Genomic DNA, 14277 nt, shown 5'->3' on the forward strand with positions numbered 1-14277 from the left:
GGCGTTACATAATCAGAATACAAATTATAAGTAACTATTCGGTTACAGTTACTGTTACAGTTACTGGCGGTATTTTCCTGTTTTCACATCAGTAATTCCACTCATTGCCAGAAACCCACACAGAACGTGCGCAATAAGAGCTATGTACACGTCTTGTTAACGTTGGTGGCGTCAGTCACACAGTGGACGAGGTCGAAGAGCAAGTGGGTCCGGTCAAGCGGTAACAGAGGGAAACAAGGGCAGATTTTTGACATTCCAATAGCTCTTATTCAAAAACTCGAGGGACTATTGAAATAAGTAAGGTATCAGAATGTAGGAAAGAGTTACACTCCAACAGGGTCAAGTTAAACCTGTGATATTCTTTCAAGTTGTTGACAAAAATTTTAAAAACTCATGTCGGTAACAGAGGGAATGAAATATGCAGCACTTTTTGGGCAATAAATCCAAACAGTGATAACTAGTGGTTCTCACTTACATATCCTTAACAAACTGGTTTAAATATTTGCTTCATATAGTTTTCTACCATATGGTACAAGATTAGGTTGAAAAACCTCTTACTTTTTCAGTCATGAGATTTTTTATGAAGAAAGGTCATGGTAACGGAGGGAAAAGTAACGGAGGGAAAATTGTGTAAGCAAGTAGAAGGTGCAGGATTTTACATCATTTGTCGCTTTTTTCTTCCGAATACTTTAATATTACTTCAAAATGAAAGGAAACTATTTCTATAAAATATGTCAGTACTTCCAAGCATATTTTTATCATTCAAATTTTATTTTATTTTTTTAAATCCTGTACCTTCATCAACAGTTCAAAGATGGAATAACACAAGATATGATGAAATACATCCATTTATTGACATGATTTGCAGGTCTTTGAAATTTGGGAAATAATTTTTGTTCCATGTTTCATACATGGTCTGTTTAAAACGTATGGAACTTTAGAACCAAAAATGGTACAGAAAAAAGGTCATCAGTTTCATAAACTAGAGTACATATGCTATCTGTTGAATACAGTTTTATATCAGATGCATTAACTTGAATTTTTGGCCTTGCTGTTTACTTCTGCTTGACCGGGCCCAAGACTAAAATCCGGACTAAAACTAGGACTAAACCAGGTCTAAACAATATGACACCTAACAGTAGGGTGGACATAATTTAAGGCAGCAGTGATCTCATATAAAAAGGATTTCTTTATCAATAATATTTTTAATATGTTTAAGGAAAGACTGGACTTTTTATTTTCTTTTAGCAGATAAAACTTCTTATGTTAAGATCCTCGTATTTGCTTCTCTACAGTAAACAAAAGTCTGTTCATGGAGACTTGGGCTCAACAGACAATTTGAAGAGAACAAACAAGAATTTTCAGGATGTGGTTGTTACATTCATGTCGTTTTAAAAAGCATGACAATATCAAGTAATACAAAGTATTCAGTTTACGTTGCTCACTTTAAGTAATTTAAGTGATTACGTTACAAATTACATTTTGGGTATGTAATCTGTAATCTGTAGGGGAATACATTTTAAAAGTAACCTTCCCAACACTGTCTATGTGCTCTTATACTTTTTCTGATACATCTTAAGATCATTCTAAAGCGACTCAGGATAGTTTGAATATGACTTTTTTTAGTATCAATAGCTGCTTAAATGCGTATCTAGTTTTAGAATAAATTAGGATCAGATTCTCTATACTTTAACAGTCCTATACATGACTCATTTTCGCTTTTAAGTCTATCTCATATCTTCAATCTTTGTCGATCTTCCGGAAAGCTGCTAGACCACAGAATTGTCATGTAATACCACACTCTAGTCTCTACACCCGCCACGTCCTCCATTTTATCTTATGAGATTGTTTAAGTTTCAGTAGAGGGTCTAGTAGTCAAACTTGCGCCTGCAAAAGGGAAGTCTAAATGGTGAAGTGAAAGCCCGGAGCAGATAGGCCATGTGACAGGGCTGTCCCAAACAGGGTAACTCCTGCATTAACTATTACTCTAACAAGGCTGGCTGTGGAAATGCCCTCCACCTACACAACATTTACATCATTCAAGAGCACAATGTCTGTGCCCACAAACATGTATTCACACTTTTTACATTTTATTTGACTTAACTTTCTTATTTAAGTTTACTTTTATTTAACATTTGTATTAAAGGAAATGCATGTAGCCTGCTTACAGTAAAAAAAATGTACTACAGTCACAACTGAGCCTGGATTGCCAGTGCCTTAGCACATACCAGTTCTTCTCATTTCCAGTATAAATCCAGTCCATGCCTCGAGTGAAAGCTCAGAACCTTCAGAATTCCCTCCGTGAGCTGCAGAGGCTGCACTAGCAATAATTCCTGAGTGGCTGCAGGTGGTGGGGTTTAGGTAGAGACCATTCAGATCAGATAAACTCCTGGATTTAAGCATTGAAACTGGTGATCCAAAGGAGACTCATTTGAGGGAGGCTCATTCTGCTTTATGATTGGATAATCATCCTGAGAACCAAAACACCAAATTATGAATAAATAGCATTGCATAAATATCTTGTCCATCAAGTCCAATGTTTTTGTAATTAAGAATAAACCAGTACAGTATTACAATTGTTATTAGTAAAAACTATATTTGATTTGAACATGTTTACCTTTGAATGAATGAATGTTTATTCGTACACTAATGCACAGAACATGCATAGAAAATGTAAATACATGGATATAATACAAAAGGTAAATATTTATTTTCTATAATAATAAACAAAAATAAATGTCATGCAAATTTGACTTGTGTCCGAAAAGGAGTGGGAGGAAGTAAATACTTATTTAACCCCCCCCCTTTTTTCTACTGTCCCAAATGAACTAAGAGCATTTAGACTTCTCATTTCCTGTACAATATCAACTATAAATGCGCAGTACCCGTATTTCATTACAAATCTAGCAACAACAACAACAACATCTATATATCTATATCTATCTATATCTATCTATCTATCTATCTATATATATATATATATATATATATATATATATATATATATATATATATATATATAGATAGATAGATAGATAGATAGATATACATACAATATACACAGATATAATAAATACATACTTACGTAGATACATATATAACCATACATATCCATGCACACATATACACTAAGCAGTAATTCCTTCAGCACAGTATTTTGAAAGAATCCCTTTTTTAACTGTACTTTTAACACACATGTATATTTGAACAAAGTTTTAGTTCTTTTTTCATGTTGTTCCATAATTTGACATCACAAACACAGATACAAAAACTCTTTCTTGTCGTTCAAGCAAGAGTCACTTAAAAATTTAAGAAGCCTCCTAAGTTATAGTTTCCTTCCCTTTCACAAAAAAGTACTTGGATATTTTTTGGTAAGTGTTTATTTTTAGCTTTATACATTACTTGTGCAGTTTGGTGTATTATCAAATTGTTCAGTTTAAGTAATTTGGCACGAATAAACAATGGATTAGTGTGGTCATGAAATCTGACATAGTAAAGAAGTAAATAATAAGTAATAATAAGTATGATCAGTGGTTCTATTGTGGTTTTATAGTTATTGCCCCAAATGTCTGCACAATATGTTAAATATGATAAAACCAGTGAAGAATAAAGTGTGTGTAGTGCTCTGTGATCCAAAAAATACTTTGCTTTGTTTAATACTGCAGTAATTCTTGATATTTCATTATAATTATACTGGATATGGGCTTTCCAGTTCATCTTTTCATCAATTATGACCCTTAATAATGTATTCTCCTTAACCTGCTCTATACTTACACCGTGTATCTGTAACTGTATTTTTTCTTCCTTATAATTTCCAAATAGCATTATTTTAGTTTTATTCAAATTCTGAGATAATTTATATGTCAAACCATATTTTTAGCAGTATCATTTCAGATTTTATATCAGCTAATAATTGTTGTATGTTGTCTGCAGTACAAAATAAATTTGTGTCATCTGTGAATAACACTGCTTTAAACAATGTCCACACTTAGCATAGATCATTGATGTATAAAATAAATAATTTAGGTCCTAACATGGACCTGTGGCGTCCACAGACAATGTCCTCATGTGAAGAGCAGTGTTCCCCTAATTTGACAAACTGTTTTCGGTTTTCTAAATTACTTTTTAGTCAATTTAAAGCTACCCCTCTTATTCCATACCTTGTATCTGAGGATAGTTAAAAACATTGGATTTATATAAACTAAACAAAAGCCACTGTGCCTTTGTTGCTAAAATACCTTTAAAACACGTGTCCTCAGTGTGAGTGGGCTTCAGGGCTTGCCTCTCTGCTGACCTGACCCATTCTTTATGAAAGTAAACATTTGTGTCAATCTTGTGCTGATGACCCACTTCTGAATTAGCATTTTCTGTGTGCAGCTTTTCACGAAAGCTGCATTGTTTATGTCAATAGATCAGTTTAGTAACAGTGTAGTTGCTAGGAAACAAAAAGTTTGTAGGGTTTAACTCAGAAAATGATCATTAGTCATCATCATTAGTCAAACTGAAAATGAGTCATTGTATTACATAATGATCTACTTGAAATGAGTTCAATTATCGGTTTGAATGGATTAATGCTATAAATAGAGTTATGTTTTTTCAATGTTTGTGATATATAAGAGAGAAGATAGCTCAAAACCATGGCAGCTATGTGTGGCAAAAGTTTTTGGATCAATGTATACAAGTAAGGCTGTGCAAAATTAAGATAATTAAATACATTTGGTGATACAGTATTGTTATCATGATCTGCTGTACCGATATATCGGTGTATTTTATCAGCAGTCTTTTTGTGACACAAAAATTGTGTTGCTTATGTAGTGGCATCAAACTTGTTTATGCAATATGCAAATGGTTTAAATATTAACTTTGCACAAGTAAAGTTTAAGAAAGAAACATTGTTAAAAAATTGTATTTGGTTCTTAAAAAAAAACTGCAGTATATCACAGAGTATCTTGTGCAACATATTGATTATTGCATTTATGGCCATATTGTGATAATATGTATCGTGTATCAAGGAATTGTGTGATTCTCAGCCCTAGTATAAAGATCATATCAGAGGTGGGTCAAACTCAGTAACATCATTTACTTGGGTAATGTTTAGATATGAATTATTTAATGTTTTGTATTTCAAATTACATTATCTTGAAATCAGATGTTGTATCCCAACAGTTATTCTTTAAGATAATCTTATTTGAGTAATAGCATTTCCAAATACATTTTTTACTCTTACTTGAGTAATTTCTTGGACCACTACCGTGTTTCTGTTAATATTATTTTGCAATAACGTTACTCTTACTTGAGTACATTTTTTGGCTACTGTGCCACCTCTGGATCAGGGCTGGGAATCACAGGGTCTCATGATTCGATATGATATGTAACACATGACTCATGATGTGAAATTGTCACAGTATGGCGATACATGAAATAATTGTTATATTGTACATGATACTATTGATAATGTAATATATTGCTGTTTTTTAAAGAACCAAATCCATTTTAACAACAATATTTATTTTTTAAACTACTACTTGTGCCCCAAAAAAGTACAAAAAATAAAAAATAAATCAAAAAAATTAAATACATCTATTTAAACCATCGAAATAGTAAATGTGTAATGTATTGTATAAACAAGTTTCCTTCTACTAAGTAAGCAACAACATTGTCATGCCGCCACAGAAAAATTGCCAAAAGATACCAATACAGTGTCACCAAATGTAGTATTATGACATATCGATATTTCTATATTTTTGCGCAGCCATACTCACAGGAATATGCTGAAGTATTTATTCTAATTCAATAGTGGATACAGTGATAAATGAGCCTGAACTAAATGAACAAATACAGAAATGATGATCATACATATACAAGAGAGAAAGTACACGACAGGGTGAAGCTGATGAAATGGGTGCGCTCCATTTTACTCATCTGTAGTGCTGCGTTCAGGAGCTGAGCGAATTTGTACCATTCTGACCAAGATTTCCTCTGTGTGTGTCTCTGCAGGTGTTGAGTACCCTGTCCCTCTTGTCACATTCATCTATTGCTATACAAAAAGGAATTCAGTAAGTTATGTTCACTATACCAGTTTATTCTTTCCATGATGACCAAACATTTTAATCTGTCCTGTGTGTGTCCCAGGCCTTTTCCTTTGGGAGGCTGCACCGCTGACGATGACATCTACACAGGGCTGTCTGACCAGATCGAGTAAGTGTGTGCGCTCTTAGTAATGCTGGCTTTATTGTGACGGCAAAAATCTACGGCCTCTGAATGTAGTGAAAAGTGCTTATAAAGTCATTGCAGTGAATCGTCAGGGTGCATAAGGTAAGTGAGGAAGAACTTAGGGCCACTGCAAACAATGAACTAGTTCTGTTTTTCTTGTTTTTAAGACTGTAACACCCAGCGTTTTCTGACTGCAAGTGCAGTGCAGATCTTTGCCACACTAACCTCTGAGGAGGAAAGAATCCGTTAGAAATTTATATTTCCCAAACACTGCAGAGTCTGGAATAGGGCTGGGTATCATTAAGAAGTTGCTAATATGATACATACTTCGATACATAAACCATAATACGATACATATTTCAATACATCTTCGATTCAATACAATTTTGCACGATATATTTCAAATTGGGTCGATAAGGTTCAATAAAAAATAAAGGCTAAATGTTATACTAAAAGTTAAACCACCTCTTGGGCAAATTCATATGAAACACACCCATTTTAATAATCAAAACAGTGAATATGTCAGATGTGTTGCATAAACGAGTTTCCTTCCTCAAAACAAAAAGCAAAACTGTGCTGTAACAAAGTCATTTAGTAAAATATCCCCAAAAATACAGATTTCCTTTGAGTTGCTTTGGCCAAATACACACCGTAGTTGTCGTAGGTGGTAGAACAGGCAATCTGCACGTGACCCACTCAAAGTACATACCTCACTTGCAGTCAGTGTAAAGCCAGCATGATACTCAGGTACAGTGCCTTTAATTAGGGATGCACCAATACGGTACTGGTATTGAATATTTGTGCCGGTCCAGGAAAAGTTTGTGTTTGTGTCTGGGTCCAGTGATATCCTGGTTAGACCTTTTATCATATGTAATAAGACTTTTTACTGGCAAAGGTTGGCCTAGAATGTTTCAAAATATTTTAACTTTAAGTCATACAAAGCTGTCCAACAGTTACTTGCTAGATAAATAACACAATTACAACAAATCTGTGGTAAGTCAGCTGTGTTTTAATGGAAATAAAATGCCTTTTTCCGTGCCTTATTTCATATTCGGAACTGATAATGGTGGATCATCCATCATTACTTTTTATCAATAGATTTTTCTCTTCAAGCTTTGAAATCAGATTACTCACATCAGATGTAACTGTTTGCATGACATTTCAGTAATCGGATAACTCAGATTTTTGGTGTGCATGTAAATATAGCCCACAATCTGCAGACCTTCTCGATTTTCTTTTTAAACACATACTTTATCTGTAGGTCAAAGGGCATCTCAAAGATTCATATATTTTTCTATCTCTGACTTAGTTTGGTGAGATGGTACCTATGCTAAATATTCATCATCGGTTTACATAAGTCAAGTGAAGAAAAGTTGAAAACAAAACATTGGAATATACAGGAAGTAGCAGTGAGTTCTACAGCAGAATCCCTCTGTCTATGTCATTAACCGTTATCAGTTCCATCCAAAATGCAGAGACAATTTACGCACAAGGAAGGCATTTTATTTGTCAAATCATAACTATTGTGTAAATTTAGTCTTTAGTCTCTTCCTTTGTTAACATTATGGTTGCTAGGTAACATACCTCTAAATATGTCATATCTGCTGCCCGTGTCCAACCAGGAATTAAAATTATAAGCTTTACCAAAATTACAAAACTAGAAATGACATTTTGTAAAATCTTAAACCTGATGATCTTAGCTATGTTTTAATGGTGCATTGCATAACTTTTCAGTAACTCATGGAGATATTATTGCTTTCTTTGGAATGCTTCACAGTATGGATTTAACCAGACCAAGTTAGAGGACAGATCTGTGGAAAGGCGACCCCACTCACAGTCAGAATGCCTTCTAGTTATTTTTGATCTATAAAACCACCTGTAACTGAAACATGCAGTGGAGCGTGAAATGTGTGAAATGCATGCAAAGCGGATTGTGAAGGCCTCAGACTTCTTTGACTTTGACTCTGCCTGGCAACAAATGATGGCTGAAATGTGAATGGTCAAATGCTTTAATATGAAAATACATATCTGGAGGCAGCACAACCAATCGAAAAACTCTGAAAGGAAGTGGACAGACCATTTGGAATTATTTAATAATAATATCATTAACATCAATCTGTGATTCAAATTCCTTTTAGGCCAGCAGAGAATACCTTGCAGGACCTGATGGCCCTCTACTGAATAAATGTAAGGTAGAGCTGTTTAATATCATAGTGTGGAACATTCCAGGCAGAGAGCAATATCCATGGAAACAAGCAGGTGCTGGGCCCCTAACTGAAAACTTACATAGTGCACCTTTGAAGAAATGAGTAGTCTTTCTTACCTATTATACTCACTTTAAACCATTTTAAAGTCCAAAACACAGGGTATGTTGTAATAGTGCATATGTGATAGTGTTTGTTGTGTGTTTGCAGTGACACGGTGGAGGAGGATGATGACTTGTACGACTGTGTGGAGGACGAGGAGAACGAGGGGGACGAGATCTACGAGGACCTGATGAGGACAGAGGAACCTCCCGAGACTGTGAGAGAACACCTGGGCTTATGTCAAAACACAAGCACAAGTCATTCTGATTTAAAGAGGCACTGCGGAACTTGTCTGCTTGAGAGTCCACCCCTTGCTTGTAGGGATGTAACAATAACCGAAATATCATGATATCATATCGTCAAGGCTCCCACAGTAATATTGTGGGCTGTCACAATATATTAAATTATAAGCTACTTTATTAAAAGGTTCTATATGACACAAAACTGACTCTTGTGAGATTTTAGCCATGTTAGAATGTTGTTACCTCCTCAAAAACAGACCTGGAGTTGTGTTTTGTTTTATTCACAGATGTTTGAGTAACTCTTTATTAGTCTGCCTATATCTCCAAAGCTCAAAATGCACTGTTCCACCTTGTGATGTCATGAAGTGGTAGTTTTCAGTTAACAGCTGCCTTTTACCTTTGGTTCAGAAGAAGTAGTTTCTGTTTGAGACAAGTATTCGGTCTAAATATGCAGGGTTTGTGTGTTAAACATGTGTGAATGAAACAAAACACAATAGCGTAATATCGGCCCTTTAAATGTTGCAGCAGAGGGAACTACAAAGACCATGAGCCTTTGCTCCATTTCAGTGCAGACAGTATGAAGAAATAACTGTTATTAAGAACTTTTCTATCTGAATTCTTTGGTATATGACAGTAATATAGCTCCAGAGGCTTGTCAAGACTTTAAAAGGAAAAAGTCGCAGTTGTCTTTAGCATCTTCACAATATTGCTATAAATATGGTATCCTGAGATTTACATATTGTTACATCCCTACCCAGAACATTCTAGACAAAGCAATAACATCTCCATAGAGACACAGTATGGCATTAAACTGGTATGTTGCATTTCTCAATTGTTTATTTCTTAAGAACACCATGAAAAACGTACTTACATTCTTACTGTGAGCGGAGTCGCCTCTCCTCAGATCCAAACTGTAACTTGGCTGGAGATAGATCAGCTTAATGCCATACTGTGGAACATTCCAGACATACCAGTAACTCCTTTATGTAGACAAGGAGGTGGTACACCTTCCACTGGAAAAGTTACATTGTGCACCTTCAATGATTGTGAGGAAACATCTCTAAGACTATGCTGGAGACCAAGATAAGACGCACTAATTCATGTTAAAAACGATTTATTTATAGAATGTATTGGTGGGTCTGATCACTGGGTCTTTAAAGTGCATATGGTATGACAGGTTAGATTCATTTCACTTATTTCAAATACTTTTTCTCAGCTTTTTACTATGTTATAATCGTTCCCTCATCGAAAACATGCCTGAAGGGGTTTTAGATGTCATCCGTGCATGTTTGTACACCCTATTCGAGCCTTTGGTCCTGACCGGTCCACAAGCATACCCATGTTTCCACTCGACAAATCCCCCGTGAATATGTAAAAACATGACACAACTGTACACGCTTGCCTAGTTTTTGTAGTTTTAGTTAGACCAAAATTTGTCTAATTAACACTATAGTTATGATATGACTAATACAAATAAATTACAGAAAAAAGTCAGTTTTTTTTTTTTCCACAAACTGCCACTTAACTGATGTGAAACTATGACAAATGTTTACCACAGACAGGTACCATCCCATCAAACCGTGTCTCAAATAGAAAATCATGAAAACCTGCCATATTCACTTTGAATATCAGTGCATTAACACATTGCCTGACCAGCCAATCTGTCATACTTTTTCTTTGAATCCACCATTCCATCCTAAAATGGGACCCACCCCACTAATTTACTCATTTATCTCTCAAATGCGAAAGACATCTCCTCTTGAAAATTCTCGTATAATTTAAAACAAAATATATGACTTAATTTACGTGAGAAAAATAAGTTTTGATTCCTGCGTATTTTTTTTCATTCCATTTTACTCGTGGTTATTCTGCCTGTCAGTCACACCAATTTGAAATCAGAGCGACAACACAGTTCCATGTGTCAAACGCTGTGGTTTTGGCTGATCTGGCAAATTTAAAACAATATTCACTTTTTTTGTATTAAAGGTCTTATATTAATGTTGTTTCCTCCTCAAAAACAGACCAGGAATTGTGTTTTGTTTCATTTGTTTGAGTAATCCTGTATTATTGTTTCCATCTGCAAGACTCAAAATATTCTTTTCCACCCTGTGATGTCATTAAGTGGTAGTTTTCAAGTTAAAAGCTGCCTTTTATCTGTTGTTTAGTACAGATCGGCAACTCCAGGGCTTAAATCATCCAAATGATTCTAGTGAAGGTGTATGGAGTTTAAAAACACAATGGAGCACTTCCTGTATTACCATATGGCATCACAATGTGGAATAGAGTGTTTTCTGTTTAACTCAGCTTAAATATGCAGGGTTTGTGTGTTAAACATGTGTGAAAGAAACAAAACACAACTCAAGATCTGTTTGTGATGAGGAAACATTATAACATAGATCAGAAAATGGCGTAATATAGGATCTTTAAAGCTGCATTGCATAACTTTTTCGGTGGAGGGTTCATCAAATGCTTTTATTCATGGAGATGTTGCACAGTATGACATTAAACCTTTCTGTCTTCATGGAGACCAAACCAGACCAAGTTACAGGTCAGATCTGTGGAGAGGAAACACAGTCAGAATGAATGCGTTTCTAGATATTTTTCAGCTATAAAACCACCTGTAATTGAATAAATGTAAGGTAGAGCTGTTTATTGTCATACTGTGGAACATTCCAGGCAGAGCAATGACATCTCCATAGAAACAAGCAGGTGACAGACTTCCAACCAAAAAGTTACAACTCTGAGTCTAGACTGTAGCTCTTTCTTCACACTGTTGTTGTGTCCACAGCACAAGACGTTTGTGGACAAGCGGGAGTGCTGCCTGAAGGAGCTCCGACAAACAGAGGAGAAGTACTCAGAAACACTGCAGTCCATACTACAGGTGTGAACGCTCATTTCTGTTTACACCGCTTTATCTAGGGCTTAGGGACGGGACAAGATCTCGTGCCACAAGATCTCGTGAGACAAAATTGCTGCAAGATTGTGCACACATGAGAAAAATGATCTTGTGAGATTTTTTCCCATGTGTTTACGTTTAGATTGGACAAAAAAAAAAAAAACGTTACGTGTTGGTGAGTTACATTTCTTACAGTTTCAAAAAACAGTACTAGAATGGAAACAAAACTATGAAATGCAATAAAAACAAAATTGGATACTGAACAGTGAAATGTATATATGAGGAATTATGTTAAAATCTCATCTCATCTCGTTCTTGTGGAAATTTTGTCTCGTCCCATTCCTAGTAGGGCTGCGTCATAGAGCAAAATCATCATAAATTTTTTGGTAATTTTCCTCTTTTTAAGGTGACCAAGTGTATATAACAATTACAAAATAAACATGTTTTCCTAGCACCACCACATGTCCATAGTAGTATTCTGTCTCAAGGTATTTTATTTTACCTATAATTTCTTGACCCCCTTTTTATTCTTTTATTCAGGCATACTTCTTATGTCTTTCCTTCCTTCCTTTTTTGTTATCATATTAATTTATCAAGTTTTATATTATTGCTTTCATTTTCATTATTTAAAATTACTATATTATTTTTTGTTATCATATTAATTTAGCAATTTGATATTATTAATTTAAATTTCATTATGTTGAATTATTTTATATTGTAGGTTTTAACTTAAATTGCTGAGCATAATTTTGAGAGGGTATATAAGCAAAATAAAATATAAAATACAATCATTTAAAAAATAAAGCAACATAAAACATAGTTCCCAAAATCCAAAAGATGCTACAAAGGTCTTCAGGAAGAATAGCTGATAGCAAAGGTCAATTAAACACAATCAATCATTGAATCTGCCCAGGGACGACAGATGAAAATGAGCACTGGTGCTACAACCTGGTACAAAGCATCTCTCCTGTTAAGGTTCATGTAGATTGTGCACAGTCCCTGTCTCATTAAATAAATAAACTAAACTAACTAAACTAAACTAAAGTTCCAGCTTATCTTTCTTAGAAATCATGGCAGAAAACCATCATAGTTCATAAACTGAAGAAGCAGCTTGGATGAGCTGCGAAATGTATTCAACCAAAACAAACTTTTGTCCAGTTGACAAATTGAATTTCTCCTTTTGCCATGGATTCTGCCTGGACGACTGAAGGATTATACAGATCACAATTTTTGCAATTTGATGACTATTTATGGAAAAGTGACACTTAGTGTCAGTGTCAGAATAGCGTAAAATTTTACTCAAGAAAGAGTAAATTCAAAATAATAGTACTAGTACTCAAGTAGAAGTACAAAATAGTGGTCCAAGAAATTACTTGCTGAGAGTCAAAAGTGTTGGGGAAAACTACAACTCAGTCAGGACATAACATCTGATTTACATTTTTGAAGTTAATATAACTGGAAGGACAAAACATTAAATAATTCACAAAATCTGGTATTTTCCAAAATGAGACAAACTAAATCATATCTGAAGGAGCACTGAAAGAAACACAAATGTTCATATCATTTCATATTGTCATAATAGAGAGCATAAAGCTTTTGTCACTTGTAAACTTACTCACAGTGGGAAGAGAAACCACAATTCAAAATAAGAGTACTGTTACTTCAATCAAAATATTAGTCATGTATAGGTACAAGCATGCTGCTAGAAAAGTTTCTCTGAAAAGCACAATTTATTTGACATGTTACTCAAGTAAATGAAACAGAGTACTATAGTATACCCACCTCTACAACCATATACAGAAAACTCAAAGAAGACTCCTCCGCAGTCTCAGATCACGTACTATTACTGCCACAGGGGAGGCTGTAGATCTGCTGATTAAAAAACAACATGCCAGATATTGTAATCTGCTTACACATTTTATGAACTGTCTTTATTGTACGTGATTTCTTCATTGTTTTTGTGGTATGAACACAAAAACACAAAGCAAGTGCAGATAAAGGGCCTACATCACGCTATTTTCTGAACTGTTATAATGTTGTTTCCTCATCAAAAACAGACCAGGAGTTGTGTTTTGTTTCATTCACACATTTAACACACAAATCCTGCATATTTAGGAGTTCTTTTCTTAAACAAAAAACACTCTGTCCACTTTGTGATATCATTTAAACTCCATACACTTTCACTAGAATCACGTTGATCATTTCAGCCCTGGAATTACCAATCTACACTAAAGTAAAGGTAAACGGTCACTGTTAACTTGAGAACTACTGCTTCATAACATACACAAAAGGTGGAAGCAGATCATTTTGAGTTGTTGTAGACAGACTAATATTGCAGGATTACTCAAACATGTGTGAATGAAACAAAGCACAACTCCAGGTATGTTTTTGATGAGGTAACAGCATTCTAACTTGGTCAAATTTTGCATAATATTGGACCTTTAAATATGAGGTGTCTGTTGAAAACGCTTGGAAGTTCTGACTGCAAACAAAAAGTCAGATTTATTAACACTGGACTTTATAGTAGAATTGGATGATATGAGACAAAAATCAAATCCACACGCTGATAAAATATTTAAGTCATTCAGTGCTTCTCTGTTAAATGCAGCTCTATGCTCAA

General features: G+C 34.8%; 1 protein-coding gene across 1 annotated transcript in view; it reads left to right on the top strand.

The window, feature by feature from the left end:
* Positions 1 to 14277, top strand: part of LOC110153512 (proto-oncogene vav) — a 51360-nt gene that overhangs the window by 11328 nt on the left and 25755 nt on the right. The window contains 4 exon segments of the mRNA XM_020917415.2: positions 5998 to 6056; positions 6133 to 6198; positions 8628 to 8736; positions 11550 to 11642. Coding sequence (XP_020773074.2) covers positions 5998 to 6056; positions 6133 to 6198; positions 8628 to 8736; positions 11550 to 11642 — 327 coding nt within the window.

The sequence above is a fragment of the Boleophthalmus pectinirostris genome, unplaced genomic scaffold, assembly GCF_026225935.1.
Source record: "Boleophthalmus pectinirostris isolate CB_2022bp ecotype Guang Dong unplaced genomic scaffold, ASM2622593v1 HiC_scaffold_22, whole genome shotgun sequence".
Lineage (NCBI taxonomy): Eukaryota > Metazoa > Chordata > Actinopteri > Gobiiformes > Gobiidae > Boleophthalmus > Boleophthalmus pectinirostris.